This window comes from Lipophrys pholis, assembly GCF_963383615.2.
Source record: "Lipophrys pholis genome assembly, chromosome: 1".
Lineage (NCBI taxonomy): Eukaryota > Metazoa > Chordata > Actinopteri > Blenniiformes > Blenniidae > Lipophrys > Lipophrys pholis.
In genome coordinates this window covers 44,493,912-44,516,179 of record NC_137635.1, presented here as the reverse complement: position 1 = coordinate 44,516,179, position 22,268 = coordinate 44,493,912, and the positions used below count along the sequence as shown (strand labels likewise).

At 44.7% G+C, this 22,268-nt stretch overlaps 2 protein-coding genes across 2 annotated transcripts in view; both read right to left on the bottom strand.

Annotated features, from left to right (window-relative positions):
- Window positions 1–5,937, bottom strand: part of skila (SKI-like proto-oncogene a) — a 36,642-nt gene extending 30,705 nt beyond the window's left edge. The window contains exon 1 of the mRNA XM_080458979.1: window positions 4,678–5,937. Within this exon, the coding sequence (XP_080315105.1) occupies window positions 4,678–5,799 (1,122 nt within the window). The 5' untranslated portion in view covers window positions 5,800–5,937. The remainder of the gene's footprint in view (window positions 1–4,677) is intronic.
- A 12,348-nt stretch (window positions 5,938–18,285) lies between these two features.
- prkci (protein kinase C, iota) overlaps window positions 18,286–22,268 on the bottom strand; it is a 30,488-nt gene continuing 26,505 nt past the window's right edge. The window contains exons 16-18 of the mRNA XM_080477969.1: window positions 21,970–22,059; window positions 19,200–19,315; window positions 18,286–19,078 (exon numbers count right to left, since the gene is read on the bottom strand). Of these exons, the coding sequence (XP_080334095.1) occupies window positions 18,991–19,078; window positions 19,200–19,315; window positions 21,970–22,059 (294 nt within the window). The 3' untranslated portion in view covers window positions 18,286–18,990. The remainder of the gene's footprint in view (window positions 19,079–19,199; window positions 19,316–21,969; window positions 22,060–22,268) is intronic.

Below are 22,268 nucleotides of genomic sequence, written 5' to 3'. Positions count from 1 at the left end.
CAATCCAGAAGAATGAGTGACAGGCAGACGGATAGAGCGAGCAGACAGCCAGAGAGTGCAGCTGCACTGCTCTGTGGTAATGAAGTCACTGCTTTCCAAATAGCAAATAGAGGAAGTGAGAGAGATGCAGCTGTCTGCCGTCTGTACCGCAGCCACTGTGTCAGACCCAGCCAGGGAGAGACAGACAGAGGAGGGCTGTTCGCTCTGTCTGACTCTTCTGACTCTGGGCCAACGCAATGCAACGAAACAACCCACACATGGCTGTGCTATGTTCACTGCTGAGGCCAACAAGGGTCAGGCCCGGCTTGCACAAGGACAATCTTCTGGAAACAGTATCGAAAACTTTCATGTTTAGAGAGGAACCTTTTAAGAGCGCACCATAAATACAAGAGTGCAAAAAACTCTGTTTGCATGCAGTTTGCATGCTCGGCCTTTAGTTAGTTGTGTGTGTTTTTTTTTGTAAACTCTCTGGAGGCTTCCATTGTTAGTGCTATCGAGCACGTGATGAAAAATGATGACTGCATTTGACTGCGTAGTACTGCCTGTTCAGAGAACCTGCGTTTTTCCTGTTCACAGAGACGGAGATCGGGGCGTTTCGGAAACACAAGCCTAAACCATCACAGGTTGTCTCAGTTTGGTATACTTTTTATGATTGGGCAAACAAACACCGAACACCACAAAGCTGAAAAAACTTGTGTACATCAACTGGAAACGTGTATCGCTCCAAACTTGGGGTTTTCGGCTGCACTCAAATGTGTTGTTACAACGAGCATAGCTAAACCTGCTGGATGACTCGCACTGCAGTTTCACAAGGAGGCGGGGATGGTCATTAAATCCAGATTTATTTTTTGTCTTGTCAAAATGAAACAAAGAAAAAAAAAACCCCTATGTAGCAAAAGTTGCAACACCTAACGTCTCTGTCTCAAGTATGAGCATCTGTCACAGCCCCGCAAGGCAGAATGAAGTCATTGTCTACAGAATACTAAAAGTAACTCTTGTGATGAGGCTTGCTTCAGCTGGCCACCGTCTGTTGGTGGCGTCTGTCTAGCAAACTCTATTTACACAGCGGGGATCAGCAGACAGGGCAGCACTGCCTCCAGGCACAAAGCACCGTTTATGGAGAGCAAGACCTGGACTTTTTAACTGCCCCTTCTCAAACCAAACCCTCCTCACAGGATATGGGGCTAGTAGCCATTGGAGAAAGTGGAGGGGGGAGAGAAAAAAAAAAACATCCAGAAGGCTCCCCTTGTTTGTGTCTACTCTCTTCTCACAGGGCCCAGAGCGCTCTGGTAAAAAAATAAAAATTTTAGCCCGCTTGTAAATGTGCACATTGACACTGTGTGTAAATAAAGACCTGGTGGGGCGGGGGTCCGTGTTCAGGGGTTACATCAACAAGGCGAGGCGAGCCATCTTTCTAAAAGAGCACGTGAAGAACTAGTGGGCTGCATGGCCCGCCTTTCATCGACATCCACTGGGATGTGGAAAGAGTGAGTCACGGAGCCAGCGCTGTGGTGGGAGATCAGACACTGTAGGATGTTCAAGGTGAGAGACACGTCCGTCTGCTTCACTTCCTGTTCAGGCAAAACAAGCGTTTTCGTGGAAGAGATTAAAAAAAACAAAAACAGAGAAATGATTTGTACAGGCCGAGTGAGGGAGGACAGCACGAGTTCACCTCGTGTGCTGACCGCCAACCTTTCACACGCCTGCGTATCCGCTCTGAAGGAGGCCGGTGAGCTGGCATCCTCTTTTAATGCCAGGATCATCTGCTTCCTATACACCAGGGGTGTCAAACATACGGCCCAAAGGCCAAAACTATTGCATCAGAGGGTCCAATCCGGCCCACTCATAATGTGAAAACTACAAATACAACATTAGATTCATTTTCCATGAGCAGTCCCTGCTTTATATGTATTGAGCATCACGAGTAGGGGACTTTTGACAACACTGAAACCTGAGGCAAGTGATGAATGAAGAAGAAGTGAAAGCGAGCTACTTTATTGCAAGGGAACTACTGTTGTTTAGCCAACAAGAAAAGTCATTATTTTCCATTGGAAATACCAAGGTGTTCAGATTAATGTACAATAGAATTATTTTATAATGTACTCATCCATTTATACTTCAAAACAAACCGTTGTTATTTATGGGTCATTATGCAATTTGTTTCCATAGCAGATTCTGAAAATCAATCTTTGCTATATGTAGACTTCCAATGAGTTTTCATTAATGAGGCCATTCATAACCAAAAATGAAAAATGTCCATCAGTTGATACCGCTGCAGTGTGCACTGTAAATTCAATTCAAGCTTCACCTCCAGTGCTGCAGTCTAAACAAAGTGGCAGCTTTCTAGAAACACAAAAACAGACCACTTCCGATTGTTGCAGCTCATGCTACGCTTCCTGTCGTCCAACCATAATTCCTGCCTGGTGCATCATTGCTGGTCAAGTTCACTGTGACCACACGATGCTCAAAGCCCACAGGAAGTAATATTCTTCCGAGTTGTGGTGTTACTGTGTTCTCTTTTCTCAAAGAAGTGTGTGTTCATTCTCTGCACGTCAATACATTTGGTCAATCAGGTGGAGCCTAAAATCCTTAGATTATGTTGAAAACTGATCAATAACCACTTCATTATTTCAACATTGCGTCATATTTGGTGACAACAGGCCTACGCAAAATCAATGAGGTGATTGAAGACGATAAAATGCTGTTGGTAAAAATCATCCAATAAGAGAAAGCACAAAGACATCAACATCAACTACATTTATTCATCACAAGTGACGTATCGATACTGGAAAACATTAAACTGACATTGTTCAGCCTTAGTTCCAATTAAGGCCAAACCTGTCAATGCAAACTATAATTCCAAACTCGTGAAGTCAAAACCTCCACAAATGGCAGAGAGGGGTCAGATGTCATCACCGCTTTTTGCCGAGATGAAAGAGAAACAATAACTGAATGGAAAAAAACCAGCGCTGTGAAATCACCCGGCGGAGAGAGGAGACAGCACCTGAAACCGTGGTGAGACAGAGGCTCCAGAGAGCCTGGCAAGGTGTGAGACAGAGAGAGACGAAAGATGTGTCATACTAGCCTCCAGTTAGCGGCTCATTACCCACACACATAAACAAAAAAAACACACAAAAAAATACAGTATGCACAGCAAAAGGCTGAGGAACTCATCTTCTACCTAGACATTATACATATCTGGAAGCGATTCCTCCGTGTGTGTGTGTGTGTGTGTGTGTGTGTGTGTGTGTGTGTGTGTGTGTGTGTGTGTGTGTGTGTGTGTGTGTGTGTGTGTGTGTGTGTGTGTGTCTTTAAGGGAAAAAAAAGCTCTTCCAAGCCCCGAAACAAGTGAGGCAGAGGAAAAAGAGGACAGAGGGAAGAGGCGGGACAGGAATGCGGTCAGGACGCGAGACGAGACAGCAGACGGTATTTCCGGTACAATCACACACCGAGTGAACCAGACTGAGGAAATTATGTCCCTATCTCACAGAGAGAAACAGCTGTGTGTGTGTAGGACACAGCTCCCTCCTTATAGACAGTGACAAACAAGAGTTGAGAGGCAGCCAGCATGGCTGATGAGTACTGTGTTTATTTCCTTTTTTTTTTGTTTCTTTTAAACAAACAACCTGCTTTACAAAGAGACCACACCAAACAGACAGAACCACAACCTTCACCCAGACAACAACCCTGTGAGAGCGACGCATCACGTTTAAGAAGGAGGTCAGGGGACTTGAAGCAGTTTATGGCAGGGAAAGATTCTAACGTGTCGACTTTCCAATAGCTGCCCTTGTCACTTCAATATTGCATTGACATGACTTTTCTTTTTCCCCCCCACACAGCAAGAATCAAAAGAATCAGCAAAAACCCATAGTCTTTGAAAAAGCACTCTGGCCTTCAGTGATAACTAACAATAATTCAATGAGGCATTTCCAATTGCAGTTTCTCCTGGAGGTAAAATGGTCACAGACACCATCCATGTTCCAGCACTGGAGCTGTGGCTTGTACTAAATCTAGACTTTCTTATTCAAAAAAGCACCTTAGTTGCTAAGCAATCTTCACAGGGCTCATTTAATTGCCTCTGACCAGCTACAGAATGTTTTGTTATTATATCACATCATATTATATTACATTACTTTTATTTCTTTGTAAAGTACTGTGAATTGCCCTGTGATTGAATGGTGCTCTATAGAGAAATTTCCCTTGCCTTGTGTTATCCATTTTCTTTTCAAAACGTGGAAGTTTGTGCAGAATGTATTCTCAAACTCAATCTGGCTAAAAATTATTTAATGGCAATTCAAAACCCTACAGTTTCCGTCTTTTAGTGAGCCTCCATTCGCAGCCTTTTGTTCTGTGACATTCCCTCTGACCTCTACATGACCTCAGAGGGACAAATGATGCACTTCCTCTTCATCTGTGGCCAGCTGGCCTGACCTCCACCCATCAGACCTGGGTAAGCAGATGTCACCACCTGTCCCATAAGCACCAGGTCAACGCTGGTTTAAGAAAACACCAGTAGCCCAAGAAAGCTTCTGACCAGACCATTTCAGAAGAGAAGAAGGACCAACCTCTCTCAACAGGTTACATCCAACACAAATAAATTCTGATCAGCTTCTCAATGACAGTTGACGTGACTTTTTGCATGCTAACAGTCTAGGATACAAGTAGAGGTGAACTTACTTTGTCCAGTGATCTCTTTAACTGGTAATGGAACTTTTCTTTGACCTCATCTAGCAGCTGCTTGAGTTTGGGCTCCTCGGGGGTTCCCTGGTACTTCCTGGCGAGCTGCAGGTAGCAGGGCCATTTGGCTGAGTCAAAGCCCCAGTGGCAGGTCCTCTTATCAGGGGACTTGTGTGAATGCATGACAAACTTCTGTGGCGAGAAGAGCAACTGGCACTCGACGCACTGGATGCAGTGCGCCTCAGGTTGGGTGTAAAACTGGGGCACAAAGAGGCCCTGACACTTTCCCAGACACTGGTGCTCCACCTGGAAGCTGGCCTCGCTCTCTTTGAGCAGGCCCTGGGCCGACAGCTTGCCGCTGGGGTCGGCGGGCAGGGCCGCTCCGGGGCGCAGCAGAGCATTGCACAGACGCTGTGCGTCCGTCAGCGTAATGAGGCCACAGGAAGGTGCGTTGAACGGCAGGATGCCCAGCACCTTGAGGATGTGCAGCTGCTCCGCGTCGCAGCGCGAGCAGTAGACGTAGAGCTCGTCGCACACCGTGTTGATCTGCTGGAGCGAGAAATCGCGCAGCACGGAGTTGAGGACCTGGGGCAGGCAGAGGCGCTTCTCGCCTCCGACAACGAAACAGGAGATGGACTCTCCTTCCAGCAGAGAGTGGGTGAGTTCGGTGGAGCTGTCGCATGGGACCAGGAGAGGGCCTCCCCCCAAGACGGGTGGGGACGGAAGTGGGGGCAGGCCGGTGGGGGAGTGCTCGTGGCCCGTGCGGGCTGAGAAGGCGGCGGGGCCTCCGAGGGAGCTCTGGCTGCTGAGAGTAAACTGGGCCAGGGTGTGTTTGAGTCCAGGACTTAAGTCCAGGGCTTTAACAGAGCCCACCACATGCAGTTCGGCGCGGCCCTCCAGATCCACATCCGAGTCCAGGCGTAGGTCCTCGATCTGCTCCCTCTTTACCTTGGGGGTTTTGGGGAGGGGGTCCAGGCTGCGACGCTTCAGGTTGATTTCAGCCATCACCCGCTTCTTGATGGGCGCGTCCTCCAGCCGCTCCCTGTATAGACGCTTCATGTTCCCCTTGAATGAGGTCAAGTCTTTGAAAGGGGTTTTCAAACTGGTCTGAGTGCTGGCCATATCTACACACAGGGTTATTGTCGCTTCTGTCCGCTTGACCAACTTCTTGTAGTCCTCAGAGTCTTTATTCTCCCACTTTAACTATTTTCAAATGGCACAACTCTTGTGGTCACTGGACACGTGCATGATGGTTACTGAAGTTTTCTAGGTTCTGATCCGCTTCCTAAAAAAAACAACAACAAAAAACTGATTTAGTACGTCATTTGAAAGAGGAATCATTTCATGTAAAAAATTAAATGTTGTGGAGAATAAAACATTCGTGAGGGAAAGTGAATGTTTTATGTGGAACCAGCTGGGGGCTGAAGGGGTCAATGGCTTCCAGCATGGGCCACTGAACCAAATGGCCATTAACCTCCCTTCACACAAACACTGGGCTTATTTGCAGCTCCGAGTAATTGGAGGAAACCTGCATCCAGATTTGTTCCAAAGGTTTTGAAGGAGAAAAAAAAAAAAACTTGTAAGGATCTTAACAAGTCAAACTAGCTCACGAGACAAGACAAGCACAAGTGGACCCCCCCACCCCCAAACACACACACTAAACCCTGAAGCCACCCCCTTCTATTACATTGTTAATTCCCACAATAGGTCCAAAAACATTTCGCTTTGCAAATGAAAGTGGCAGCGTCTTCCCCCGTGGGTCCGCTTACCCCATGCTGACCCCATCAAGTCGGAGTAAAACAATTGATAAAAGTGTTAACAGCAGTCGCCCCCTTCTTTCTGTCCTCTCACAGCTTGAAGTGTAAGATTGTGGAAAATGGTGTTTCCCCCTCCCTCACTCTCTTTCTCTATCATTAATTTCCCCCCACACGCTTAGGTGTTACCAATGAGAGAAGGTAAACAACACAAGCGCCCTGATTTTCTTTTAAATACTTGATTTTAGCTACTGCTACAATATATAGATGATTAGAATCCCAGATATTCTGACTTTCTTTCTCAAAATCTTAACCTACAGTAAACCTGGAATTCTAATCTAAATTCTCACTCAGAATGATTCCTTTTTTCATAAATCTAGAAATATAATATTCTGACTTTCTTCTGGGTAAATTCGAAGTCAGTACTTTTTCTCCAAATTCTATCAGGTCAGTGTCTGAATTCTGAGATTAAACTCTTTTTCTAAGAAATCGGTCTGACAAATTAAGAAAAAAAATGTCTCAGAAATCTATCTTTAGGCAGTTTTTCCTCAGCTTTAATTTAAAAAAATTTAGACCTTAATTCTCATAAATCTGACTTTAATCTCAAAACTTTACTTTTTTTCTTCAAAAAAAAAAAAAGTCTAATCTAATCTTGAATTCTCACAGAAAAAAACCCTCATTTTTTCTCCATTGGATGGTCCGTCTCCTCTTCAGTTGCAATATGACACCAGAATTCATCAGATTTGAAGCACTTCAAAGGGAAAATACTTTTTATATTAATTTAACATTTTTTATATCTTTTAATATTACCTTGGAATGCTTACAATCAAGCCAGAAAATAGAAATAGAAATTCTTTGCAGATCTGAGCACCAACCTCTCTTGTTCTGCAGTGAAAACCTCCAGCCCGTCTCCTTCAAGATTTTATATGTTCCTGCTTGTTTTTATGGCATTAGAGGAGGAAAAGCCACACATATATGTGTATCGGCCAATAACTGAGGCTCTGCGGGGAGACACCTTCCAGGAGGAGGAGGAGGAAGAGGATGGGGGACTCCGCTTTGCCATCGAGCTGCAGATCGTAGCTATTGCACATATTTCTCAATTCATCCACACTTCTATCCTTTCTTGGGTTTTTTTCCTCATTATTTATTTTTTATTTATTTTTTGCTGCAAGGACACCGCGTAAACCGCCGCCCCCTCCCCCCTCCCCCCCTCGCAGTCTGCGGGCTGTACCTCGCCTCCTCCTCCGCTGGTTCGGCGCTGGTATGCAGACAGTGCTGATAATGACATTCACTGTCTACGCTCCAGTCTGGTCTGGAGAGGAGAAGCGAAGGAAACCGAGGGGAAGGGACTAGGAAGGGAAGGGAAGGGAAGGGACATCGACTCGGTCCGGGCACGGCGGGGCTTCACTGACCCCCTCCCTCCTCCACACGCACCTACACCCCCCCCCCCCCTCCAATAATTCCATTTCAGCAGGAGGGGTAACTACGCAGGGATTAAAATGTAAAGATAAAAATGTAAAAAGATAAGCTCCCTTCAACCACTGCCCAGCCCCCCCGGTCCTCTTCACCGGAGCTGTCTGAAGCAGGCTACCCGAGCCCCGGAGAGCACGGACAGGCTAACTTCACCACCACCTCCAACCCCCCCCCCCCCCCCCCCCCTCCCCTCCCCCGGAGAAACGATAGTAAATCCGTCTGACCCGACTCCGCTCTCACAGCGGCCACCGCCGCCACAGACAGCCCGGCAAAAGCTTCTTGATATCACCCCGAATTACAGCGGGTGAGGGGGGCGACACGAGCGGCGGCGACGGAGAAGGCTAACCCCGGTGAGAGAACACTACGGCAGGCTAAAGTAGGCTAGCTTCGACCGCCGTGCTCGGCTGCGGCGGAACGCAGGAATTCAAGGCTGGAGGTCCGTTACTACGTTATAATGAAATAGTAAATCACGGTGTGTCGAAACATTTATAAAAAAAAAAAATAAATTTAAAAAGCCCCACAGTTTTACGGGGAAATGTTATTTAAAAAAATGAAAAAAAAGAAAAAAGCACTTGCCTGGACGCTGCGTGTCGGTCGTCCTCACTCGCCCGGGGTCTGCTCGGCTCTGGAAGCCTGGCGGAGCGTCAACAAGATGCAGCTCGAGGCTCCACTACAGCCGCGCGACGTCACTCTGCACACGGATCAGAGGCGGGGACGTCAGTCGGCTGACGGAAGCGATGCGGGGGTGTCTCTGCTCTGTCAGTGCGCCTGCCCGTCTGCCCGTCTGTCCGTCTGTCCGTCTGTCTGTCTGAGAGCTGATTCCAGCGGCAGCAGCGAGAAAAAAACACTGCGGGGACCGACCGACGCCCAGCAGCAGGCCGCCCCGCACCGAGCGGGGGACTTTTAGAGGTCGTTCCCGGAGCTCCAACACGGGATCCTCACTGCAGCTGCTCTTTACAGTTTCAGAAACATTTTAAAATAGAAAGCGTGTAATGGACAGATTACCTACCCCCCCCCCCCCCCCAAAAAAAAAACAAACATTACATCAGAGACACACAAAATTACAGGAAAACTAAACAAAATATGCACATAGAGCAAATATTATCCCCCCCAAAAATGCATATTAAGGGCCACGATGAAATTAAAACATCCACACTATACCACAAGTAATATAAACTGATTATAAAGAGATGTTCTATTTGGGGTCAGGGGTCCTTTAACACCCCCCCCCCCCCCCCCTTTTTAGAAGTGTACAGACACTCAAAATAACAATAAAAACTGTGAAAAAAATACATATTTTGCCTGAATGATTTATATAACATCCAGTGTTGACACAAAAGTGATATAAACAGATTTCTTAAAGAAGTATATCAGGCACAGATGGAGTCTGGGGCCTAACCCCCCCCCAAAAAAAAGGTATATAGGAAAGACACACACACAAAATACCAAAAACAATTTGCATCATTTGGCTGCAAATGACATTTAAAGAAAACGTATGAAAGGCCATGATAAAACCCAAACGACCACACTGCCTGAGGCCCAGTTGCCCAGTTTATACAACATGTTTCCAGTGACTGTATTTATATCAGTTTACTATTCCTCTTATTCTGTTAGAAAGCCTGTTTATACCATATTTAATGCATTTGTGGGATGATCAACAGAGCTAAGTATGAGCATTTTGCACACGCATAAAACAAGCTCTTTATTTCTACTTCCTAATCTTTTAAATCAAATATTCACAAGTGTTCCAGCATTGTGACTTGAGCGTACTCAACTTAGACCTTTGTGAAGTTTGTTTTCGTTAATGTTGGTTGATGTTTGTTGGGGAGGAACTGCCATGACGGCCGCCTATCTTATCTACCTCGCCGGTGAAACTGGAGATAAAAGACAGAGTGTTGAAACATCCTCTCTAAAAACAGCGACTCGTGTGAAAACGCATTATTTTTTGCATTTCTGTTTCACAAAAGGTTCGCGTTTCGCATTTTGAAAACAATGTCCCTTTACACGGAAACGACATGTTGGGCCACTAGTGGGTGCTGTTGCTTTGTTTTTGTAATACAGCTACACACACGTGGAACCGTTTTCAAAAAGTTGTGTTCCCAGTGGCTCAGAGCACCGTTGTCGTGGAAACAGATACCCAAAACGCGACAAAAGTTTCGCGTTTTCACTTTGAAAATGTTGTCGTGTATATTACGCCGTTGTTACGTGTGATTTAGTTCCCAGGATTCTACATTGAGAACAAGGTTTTTTCGATGTTTTGTCCACTAAAATGTTTGTCGTTTATTTTATTTCAGAGGTTTTTAACGTACGTGAAAGGTACAATAAAGCATGTTGACTAACCTCTTAATTTGTGTTTTTGGGTACAGAGAGATGCTATTTTGTTTCATAATGTAATTCTATTTCCATAGAAAGGAGTATTATTATTAAAGGCATCTTTGAGTAATTATGAGTGTCACTTTTGAGTCCAGGCCGCACAGTGGTTAGTGCTGTCGCCTCACAGTGAGAAAGTCATGGGTTCGACCCAGGGCCTTTCTGTATTGAGTTTGCATGTTCTCCCTGTGTGTGTGTGTGTGGGGGGGGGGGGGGGGGCGGGGGGGGGGGGGGGGGGGCGGGGGCGGTTCCTCTGGGTTCCAGTTTCTTCCATGCATGTGAGGTCAATTGGTGATGCTAAATTGCCCCTAGGTGTGAGTGTATCTGGTTGTCTGCCTATGTGTGTTTGCCCGGTGACAGACTGGCGGGTGTAACCTGCTCTTGCTCACAGTAGGCTGGGATTGGCTCCAGCACCCTGTGACCCTGAACTGGATAAGCGGCATAGACTTTTGAAGCCAGGGCAGGTCCCAAATCAAAATATGGTCAGCCTATCACAGGGGACAAAGAAACTCTCTGCTGTGGGCAAATGGCTGGCTTCCTCTATTCATACCCCCCCCCCACACACACACACAGCTCCCCACCCCATCCCCCTTTATGTGGACCCGTCCTCTACAAAGGCTCAAGAGGTCACTCAGGAGGGGCTGTTGTAACTGTACAAATAATGAGAGTTTAAAAAAAAAGTGGGAACTTGTTGTTGATCACACAGTGTGTTTTAAGTTAAGGTGAGCTAACGCCTTGATTTCTGAGCCGGACTTTGTGAACATGGACATCTCCCGGTCTGCCCAGCTGACCCACAGAGCCAGTCCCCCCCACCCCCCCGCCCCCGACAGCCAGGTCAGCAGTTGTATTATGAGAGCAGATGTGCATACACCCCCATCCAGCCCCCGAGAACAACAAGAGGGACATTGATTTTCCTGTAATAACATCACTCCGCGTTCTGCGGGGAGTAAATTAATCTCATATGTGCAATAATGTGAGCGGCGCTGCTTGGTGAGGTAGGAAGCGGTGTGGGGGTGTTGAGTTGGGGTTTACAGACAGAGAAGGACACTGATAAGCCTCTCCATTAGACCGGAGTCTGTCTAACCGTTATTGGACTCGGTACTAAGTGGACCCCCGGGGGCAGACACCTCGCAGTCGTTTTCATACATCCTGTCGGAGATCGATGTCACATATCAATATGGCCAAAGTTGTTCAATGGATGTATTTGTAATTTGAAGAGTAATGAGGCTTACTGAAGTGGCGGCTTGAGGTCCCCCCCCCCCCCCCCCCCCCCCATCCCCGCTCAGGACAGATTCATCTCTCCAGGTCAGGTGATGTATTTCCTGTGTCAAGCTCCAGAAAGTCAGTCTGGAAAACCTTTTGACACACAGAAACTCCTCAAGAGGAAATGTCTCGGTCATTTTGCGTGTATAATTCGTGAAAATGCTTTGAGTTTCCTCAAATTACACACACAGTGTGGGGATAATGGACGGTTTTTCCAAGGAGGGAGAAATCCCCACCCCACCTCACCTCCACCCCACTTTTAGAAACTGGTGAATCACATTAAGAACAGTTAGTGTGTCTACATACAGCTTTTCTGGCTGGAGACTATCTTATCCTGCTTGACAGAACCTTATGTACATGTTTATAACAGGAAACATTATCAGGATCGCTTAGAGAGACTCCATGACACTGTATCCTGCTTTCTGAGTGGATTTTATTACTCTAAAACAGTCTTTCAACCATCCCCACTTAATGGCAAGTCAAATTTTCAATTATATGGAATGAATTTGGGTGTAGTTTGAACCTGATGTAGTAGAAGACAATATTCCCTTTTACCTTTCAGCCTTGTTTTCAGCAGACTCAACAGCGCTTCAATGCAAACGGGAGATAATAGCAAGATATCTCCTGAAATGTATTTCCAAATAGACTCAATATTTGTCACTTCAGCTGATAAATCATAAAGCAGAATTTTTCAATGAGACATTTTTATTTTTATTTTTTTTTAAATGGGGAAAAAAAAAGTAAAAGTTGTACGACACAGAGAAGTATTTGAAACTCACTCAACTACAACCAACATGAAAAAAACAAACAAACAACGTCTTCTTATGTATCCACAAAAAGAAGAGTAACTCTGAAGTTTTAGGTATTCTGAATTCCTAAATACATGTTTTGAAGACAATAAAGCAGAACTCAGACTTTGGATGAACACTGAGCGGATTTAACAGGAGAACTGAGCTTGTGTGTTTCTCCTAATAAGAAAATCTCCCCAGAGATGACATGTGACGCTCAATAAGGGAGATTTTGACTTTTTTGCTAAGACCAAGACAGTTGCTGATCAAAGCGCCGCAGCAGAAGTGGGAGAGATTCATTTATTTTTCAGCACGCAGTCATATAACAGCTCCACCTGCTGACTTTTTTTATTTTCAGTTTGGAACGCTTCATACTTTTACACCTCTGTGCATCATAAACACTGAGGTTTGTCTCCTCTTTTGTCCTTTATATAATGTAGTTCTCATAGTAAATGCATCTCCCCCGACCTTCTATGAGTCTCTTCCTATTGCATGTCAGACTCACTGAGGTCAGGGGCAATTTCATCTTATGTCGGCCAGACCGATAAAGTAGTGCCATAATAACCTTTAGGATTTTTTTTTTAAGATTTGATTATTGGTTTTTTTTAAGGTGTTAAATGGGTTGGCACCTTCTTATTTATCCAAACGTTTACACGTTTATACTCCTGTTTTATCGTTGAGGTCAGCAACCATGAAGCACTTTGGTCAACCTTGGTTGTTGTTTTACATTTTTGATACAAATAAAGTTGGATTGGATTGGATTGAAACCTTTAAAGGTTTCCCTGGTGGTGGCGCGGAGCATACGTGATGGAATTGTCAATTACTGACCACGGCAAAGCAAATTTGAATAAAAACTTGTACGATTGTTTGATACCACTGTTTTTAAGGCGTCAAATTACCGTAAGGTTGTCAAACTGCATCACAGGCCATAATGTGAATAGACACAAAACTGATTTCCTTATTTCTTTTCCTCCCCAGGAAACATATACGACCCAATGACAACGAATCCAGGACCGATTTACATCTCGGGACTCACCAGTTGAGAATCTGAGGTCTCAGGTCATAAATATCTCTCATAAATGATATTACTTTGGATAGGTTGGCCGACTAAAGATTTAAATCTTTTTGAAACACTGGTGAATAATAAAAGTGATATTATCAAATAAATTGCTTCCAAAATTAGTATAAACCAAAAAAAAACAAATATGAAGGAATGAGATTCATGATACATAAAAGCAGATTTCAGTTTAGGTGTGAACGATCAGAACACCAAGCTGAGAATATAAACTGGTGTTTAGGCTGTTTGCAGTTTGAAACTTGAGGGTTGCAAATATGCAAATCTCACACAGCCAACCTGAGTCTTCTTGCTGTGCGGCGACGGTGCTAACCACTACACCCCCGATGCTCGACGACATCCAAAACCAGAACATCTCATCTGAATGCTGCAACCGAATGCGACTTGTTGATTTTAGTTGTCGTGACTCCTCTGGGAGAGAATCAAGAGTTTTAACGATTTATTTAGAGCCAGCTCGCTTTTGTACCTCATCTGGAGAGGGTCGAGCGGAGGAAGAAGCTTCTCCGCCAGATAAATCATCTCCATCTATCCGCTATCCTGGTATGAGCGGGCTCATCAGTATTCCACGTACCTGACTGTGTAAAACCAGATGTAGGGTGACATGAGTCGGAACGAGATTAAAATAAGCAGCTGTGGAGCCACATGTGGCTCTATGGCGTCTCTGCAGTGGCTCCCTGAAGCTAAATATATGCAAATACATGTTTAGAATCTGAGGGTTGTTTTTTTTTTTTTTTTTTACACAGCTGATTATCTTTGACTCTTAGTTCAATGGGAAAAAAGATTCAACTCTCTGAAATGAAATACAAATAAAGAGAAGTCCAAGAGGAGAAGGTTCCGTTCAACATGGACAAGTTCATTTGTTCACTGATGTTTGATGTGTGGAAAGAAAAATAGGGATGTCAAAAGTTTAGCTGAAGAACCCAGAACACCTGAAATGTTTCAAAATGTATATTAGAAAAACAGATGAATGGCAAAATAAACACAAACATGTAAAAAGAATTAAAATTAAATTAAAAAAAAAAAAAGGCCAAATGAGGGAAACGTATAATACATCATCATTTTATTCACATATCAGTTATTCACACATTAAATTTAGTTTATTTGGTGGCAAAGTGTGCAGAAACAGTGCACATGGTCACGTTATATACATCCTGAGATAAAAAGCCTCCATATATCGGTTGTTGGTACCTCTTCCTTTCTCGGCACACAGAAAATAACAGAAATGAGGCCGTTTCCTCTCCTCCACCACGCGATGATTTAACAATCGTCATGGTGAAAAAAATCCTCTTCAGACTCATGAGGGTCTGTCACTTCTCAGGCTGTCAGATTTCTGCAGCTTCACCCCCCCGCCCACCCCCCCCCCCCCCCCCCCCCCCCCCAGTTCTAGCCGTCACTACTGAGCTCACGACGACGGTGGAATGCACAAGGAAACATTTCAGAGTGGGACAAGTGTGTGCTGGCTTGGTGACAATAATACTAAAGAGAGAAACACAGACAGTTACAGGCCAACATTATCTTGAGTGGGTTACACCAGTAAAAGACACCAAGACAAGTAAAACCCCAGCAGACGTGGTATTCTGTATTTCATTCAACATCTGTTCAAAACCTGAGTAAGTTGATTATTTAAGAAAATAAACTTCTTAATACTTCCAGCTGGAGAAAATAAAAACAGTAAAAGTCTATTCTTCCAGAGTAAAATGATCAGTAAAGCATATAATGAAAGAAATATAAAAATTGGCATCATCACTTCATAAAGGACTGAATTCATAAGACAAACACGCAAATAAATATAATGCAGATGAATATTGTCCAACACGTGGGAAGCACACCGCTCGACCACCGACTTCAGGAGTTCTCCTGCTTCGCTTCTTTATTACTGCAAAAATACAAAGCGAGCAATTCCATGTATAACAGGGGGAACTCTGGACTTTCTAATGTGGATCATTTGCAGGGTTTTTTTTTTGGGGGGGGGGGGAGTAAAAGTAAAAGAGTCGATGGGCAATAACAATGGTCGCCTCCAGAGTGACGTGACTCCCAGTCCATATTCTCCAGCAGCACTCCGCCTCTCAAGAATCCCCTCAAGCGTTATTGAAACCAGAGCTTTTTCTTATTATCATCATCGCCATTACTCGCCAAATCATTGAAGTACAGTACAATACAGAGCTCAAACTGCAGTGTGTGTTTTACTAACGGGCTGTATTTAGCACCGAGTACGATTCTTCATCTGCTGCTTAATGAATCCCTTCAGGGAGGAAATAAAACACCCAACAAGATAAGTGCAATTAGAGCAGGAAGCTTTTTTTTTCTTCCTTTCTATTTTCCATCATTAATTATACAAGGTGAGCGTTCCCGGAGTCTTCCATGGGGGTGATGTTGGAGCCGCGGTGCCTGGGGAGGCCCCGCGTTCTCCACCGGAGGAGGGCACGGGAACAATGTCAAACACACCGTCGGGGGAGGCGCAGCATTATGCAAAGACATTTATCCTCGTCCTGCAAGCGGCACTGCCGCATCTGTCTCATGTGAAAGTATGGAGGGGGGGGGGGGGGGGGGGGGGGGGGGGGGGGGGGGGGGGGTCATTTTCTACAATATCCAGCAGTTCCAACAGAACGGGATATGGAATAAGCTCCACACAATGGGCTCCAAGCCACCATTGTGCCAGTTACTGCCGCTCACGGATCAATCCAGTTTATTATTTCTGACACGTCATCATTTCCCTCCCACACACACACACAAACACACACCTTTCTGTATTGAGCAGTGTGTGTGTGAGAGGGGGGGGGGGAGGGGCCTGCCAGAGACCTTTTGACCCCTCTAGAAGGACGATGAGGTCCTGCTATAAACACCAGGCAGGAGCGGTGGTGGGACCTGAAGCAGCTGGTGGCTGGAGCTCTGCAGTTAAACTGTCTCAGCTGCTTTTCTCAGTGAGAATTCAATGTCATCTTTTATTTAGAAGTGGTTTCCAACATAAGGCCCGTGGGCCAAAACCTGCCTTCATTCTCAGTGTAGTTGCCCTGCCTGAAGCGTCAAGGATCCATGTTTTTATGTTTACATCAAATTGTGAGCAGACCATCTGAAACTAAATCTTCATTTGTCCAGTTTCGGTGTTCCTGTTGCGTCATTTTCCAGTTTAGAAAGGATCTTCTTCATAACTTGGTTGTGAAGAGTTCATTCGAGTTACTTTTGTCCAAGTCGTCTGGTCGTCCTCCTCTGGCATCAAGGAGGTGTTTTGTCCCAGAGAACTGCAGCTCACTGGATATTTTCTCCTCTTCACACTATTGCCTGCAAACCCTACAGATGGCCGTGTGTGAAAATACCAGTCGATCCGCAGTTTGTGAAAGAATCCGACCAGAACGTCTGGCACCAACAAGCTCGTCTCATTCAGAGTCATGTAAATCACCCTTTTCATGCTCGGTTTGAAACTACAGGCGCTTATCTTCGCCACGTCTGCATGTGCAAATATGCTGGAGTGCTGACATGTGATTGGCCGATTAGCTTTGAGTAGTTTCATGGGAGACTGAGACTTGTTGAGTTTTACTTTCACGAGACTAAACCAACCTTGATATTAGTCTGGAGTCAGAGCTGTCTGGAGGTCGAAGCCGGACTAAAGCCTGTTTATACGACGTTGCAAGTGAAAACGAAATTTTTATACAAAGTACGACGTTAAGGACGATGACACGTTGAACCCATTTGAAATCTCATCCCGAAGTCTCGACAGATCTATGACGTCATCTCGTCTTTTCAAAGGGCGAGGCAGTTTTCCCTCAGAGACAGCCACATGGACACAAGCACAGATTACCACAAGGAGATAAATAAAATGTTTATTTTATCATTTGTGTTTCTCTTTTTTTTTTTTCTTTCTTTCTTTCTTTCTTCAAACACTAATAATAAAGTTCACCAGAGTCCTGTGGATGGTAAACATCCCCAAAACACAACAATTACAACAAATAGTGTTTGCATTGGGGGTCACCCAGTAACATTTTGGAATCATTGTGACAAAACAAAAAAACAAAAGTAATCTGATTCACAAGAGAAGCATCAATAAATGAAAAGTAACGAGTGTAACAAATGAACGTGGTCCTTCGGGCACTGGGGGTGGGGGTGGTGGGTGGTGGTTGGGTCCTCTGGGTGTTCATGCACCATCACCTCAATCTTAACGGCTTTTTTTTTTTTTACGTTTTAAAGCCGATTTATAAAATGCCGGACTTCGAAAATGAAGAGTGGAGGATATTTGGATTCAGGTGAAACCTGGCTGCATCGTGGACTTTGGGACCTTTGATGGAGTTCTTGTTTTGATTAATTACAACAAAAAGACGCAACATGGAATGGAAAATACCAAAAAAAAAAAAAAAAAAAAAAAAAAAAGAGATAACAGACCATCATTTTCAGAAAGGTGTAGTATTAAAAAAAGTGTATGTATATATATATATATATATATAAATTCTATGACTGCGGACAGCACATGTTCTGTATGTAGACTGTACCTTCTAATACGTACCAGCGAGACAATCTGCAACATTATTTTGGTCCTGTCTGGTGTGTGGTTCGTGAATGTTGCGACACACACGCGCTCGAGCGTTCGGGTGTGTTGTGCGATTGTTCCAGCCCTTTATCCCGCCGTGGCGAGATCGTTCGTTCACAGCTTGAGAGCACAGACTCGTTGATCGGCGTCACGCGGCGCTCCGACTTCCTTCATTGTGGGAGAACAGACCTGAAGCCGACTCTTCAGTCCCGGGAGTGTTTTCATCTGGTCCCGCAGCTCAGGCTGGGCGTCTCACACTCAGAACGACATATATATTTATTTATATTTAGAATGACTGGTATGCTGTTAAATAAAACATGAGAAAAATATATCGGTTTTTTTTTGTCTTTTTCTTAGTTATTTTTTACTCTTTAAAAGGCTAGTGTTATGATTCTTCTTTTGTCTACAGAAGGGGCGTTGCAACAAAGCTAACTCCAAAAAAAAAAAAGAAAAAAAGAAAAAGTGGGACGTCGGTGTTCTCCGGCTGTGGCTGGAAAGCTAAAAAGGCATCGTCTAACCTCAACAGTAGTTTGATATGTACACAAATAAAATCCCCCTTGATCAGTTCGTCTGTCGGGGGCGGCCGTGCCTCATCCCTCCCCCGTCACCCCGCCCACCCAGGCAGCAGCCTTTGGAAGAACGATAAAGAGGCCCCGATGAGAGAGAGAGAGAGAGATACAGAGAGAGAGAGAGAGAGAGAGAGAGCGAGAGAGAGAGAAAATCCGTATCAGTGCAGATTTACAGAATATAAAAATAATTAAGAAAGAAGGTAGGCTTAAGGGCAAGTGGTTATAAATGGCAGAGTGTGAGACTGGTTTTGGCAAATAAGCATTCTGCTGTGCATGTGTGGCGGCCCTCAAACAGAAGGTGGATGTCGTCGGGTTGTCTCGTAACCATGCAGCTTGAAGACACAGAGAGAGAGAGAGAGAGAGAGAGAGAGAGAGAGAGAGAGACAGAGACAGAGAGACAGAGAGACAGAGAGAGAGAGAGAGAGAGAGACAGAGACAGAGAGAGAGAGAGAGAGAGAGAGAGAGAGAGAGAGAGACAGAGTGTGCAGGAGTTGCACATCCCTCACACACACTCCTCCGCAGACATCAGGAGGGGGTTAATGTACTCGAATCCTTCAAACTCAGACTGGTCGATCTTCTTCACCACATCACTGCAAAAAAATAAAAAATAAAAAAAAAAATATATATATATATATATATATATATATGTATGTAAAAATATAAAGGAAGGTTCTAGCTCAGTGGGGTTTCCAGCAGGAGAAATGAACTCACTCGTCGTCGGGTGTGAGCTGGATGGGCTCGTTGGTGAACTGGGCGTCAAAGTTATCGAGCCCAAATTCTCCTGAGATGTTGGGCTTGAAAGGAGGGACCACCTGCTTGTGCTCCAGCTGGAGAAAAAATAACAAAGAGACAGACAGCAGTCAGACGTGATATCAGAAACACGTGGATGCTTCACTGTGAGCTACAAAACAACGGCATCATATCATTCAGGTTGACTATTTTCTGATGAGCTTTCAAAACGGGCCGCACTGCATTCAGAAAAAGTCCACTTGACCCGATGTCAGGGTGATAATCGAACTTCAGAGTGGAGCTTGATTTTCATTTTGAACATCGTCCAAAATGTACATAAACATGGCTGTCCACTTTGAGTTGATATCCAAAGCCAGCACGGCAGCAGAGGAGACATTACTTAACTGTAAATGTATGTCTATAAATTTAAAAAAAGACACCCTCAGGGGCAGAATGAGGCATCAAACATTTGGTTTTTGAAGAATTTGGGGGGAAAATATGGTTTTGATGAAAAGTAAGGAATAAATCAACAATTCGACCTGCGGTCTGCAACTTTTATGACCAAAGGAGACAACTTTTGACAACTTTTCACAAATTTATGCCACTTTTAAAATAAAGAGAACACAGCTTTTAAACTTGAAGATTTGATGTATTTACAAAACAGAACATTATGTTTCGTTCTTTATTATTATTATTATCACTACAATTAAAAACTGCTCATCTTTTATATTTGAAAAGCACAGATCGATTAGATACATGTCACCAAAGGAAATCAATTACACTTCACATTGTCATCAACATGGCTTCTTTGGCCATTAAATCCTTTTTCAAAGTATATGTGAAAGAACTAAAACATGGCAGGATCCTCAATTTTGTCTGAATGTGTTGAGGCATTGATTATAAAACTGGTATGTGGAAGAAAGTCCAGGTTTTAGAAAATCCATCAAGCTGAAAATATCTGCTCTATCCATCAGTGTTCGATGGACATTGAAGCTGTAGTCTGTTTTTAGCTTCATAATGTTTCATTGTCTTTCCTCCCAGCGTTTACTAGAACCTCTGAACCTCAGCAGCTTCCTCATTATCACTGTGCTCGCCGCCTGCATGAGCTCCCCCTGCAGGCCGCACTGCGGGGACAGACTGAGTTCGGTGTAGGGAGGGCGGGGTGAGGGCTGGGGGGGATGTAAGCTGATCCCTCCAGACGCTTTGACCGACTGCTGGGTCCCCTGCTCCAGACCAAACAGGGAAAAAGAGGTCAGGGCGAATCCCTGGCGAGCTGCCCCGTCTGTCTATCCTGCCCAGCATGCATCTGTCTGCCTTTCTTTCGAAGGTGGAGCGAGGCCGAGCCTCAACAGGATAACGGACTTTCACAGCAACAGTCGAGCTTCTTCGGAGGGAAGGATTAAAAAAGAATCTGACCTCATTTGAAGTTTGATGATTAACAGTTATGGATTAGTTTTCCAGGTTTAGTAAAAGTCTCTCGATTAGGCAAAATGGACTCCAGACTTCAAACCTTTTCAGCCTGCATCAATACAACTACCTGCAATAAATCTACTTTAGCCTCTTAATATTAGGGATTAAATATTGTTATGAGATTATAAGCAAACCTGCTTCTGTCTTCCTCATATCTTATATAAAAAAGATGACGGCGTAGTAAAGCTACACTTGTTGCTCCACTGATTTTGGTTTACTGGTGCATGTGCAGAAAAAATGTAGACGCCAACAATCATGTCCATTCAGACAAAGTTAGTTGAGGTGGAGCGATTGGAAAATGTTGCACTCTGGAGTTTTCAGAAGGTAAAAGTTTCTCAAAGGATGACAGGCTGAACCCAAGCCGAGGATTCATTAGAGCATTTGGCTTCGTTTTCCAGCAGAAACACTGCACATTTCTGTCACCTGGCAATCAGAGCAGAAAGAAAGTGATTTCAATAATCACAATGATAGTCTAATCCGAATGAAAATGCTTCATGGAAACGTGTTAATGGGAAGATTCTGATGTGATGGCGTCGACTCTGAAGGAAAGGGTTGGTTCAGTCTATGTCTTTCCTGCATGGCTGTTATACAACATCTACAGGTGACGCTTTGTGCACGCTGTTTGGAGGGAAATCCAAGACAAACGCTGCTACCACACAGAAATTAGTGTTTTCCTGAACAACCATCTGATCTCTCTTCAGGAACTAAATTCAGTTGGATTGTGAAAAAATCTGACCATGTAAACATCGGTCGCGAGCGTTGCGCTCTCCGTACACAAACCTCAGGTTGGCTTCATACTCAACGAATTCCTCATGAACTTGAATCCGCTCATCCAAAGCTCAACATTTCCTCTCTACGGTCTCCGTCTTCGCATCGTATCCCCGCATTTCCACTTTGGCTTCCTGCCTCGGTCTGTGTGTTAATCATCCTATCTGCTGTTGTTAGTCTTCTGCCTGGCCTATTTCTAACTGCTTGCTTTCTACAAGGACACCAGCATCACCTCACAACTAATAACCTGAGCTCTGACAGAACGTCTGTGCCTGGGAGGAGAGAGAGGGAGGGAGAGAGGGCAACTCTGCGCACTTAGATTTGACCTTCTGCTGTCTAGCAACAGCTTCCTGTTTTTCCTCCTCTCTGCGATCAATACATGAATTCACTGAGACCTGTTTGGCAGTCTGCATGCGCTGCTACTGATCTCCCTCATTCTGAATCGTCTTCAGGAGTGTGATTAAGAGAACGGACGAGACGAGCGTTGGTGAGAGGAAGAAAGTGAATCACTCACCAGGTCCCAGTCGACGTTTCTGAAGAACGGGTGGCCCATGATGTCAGCGAAGCCTGTCTGAGGGTGGCAGCCGAGACGCTCCTTGGGGTCCTGCGGGATCCAGGGTGAGAGGAGGGTGAGAGACAGTGGGGGATGATGGCAGACAGCAGAGATAACAAGTCAAATAAGCGGTGAGAGAGGTGGACGAGGCGAGAAGAGAGAGAGAGAGAAGGTGCAAGGAGGGGAATAAAGACAAGAGGGAGACGGGTAATGGAATGAAAAGGTTTGAGAAGGTAAGAAGGGAAAAGGGCTGAGCAGCA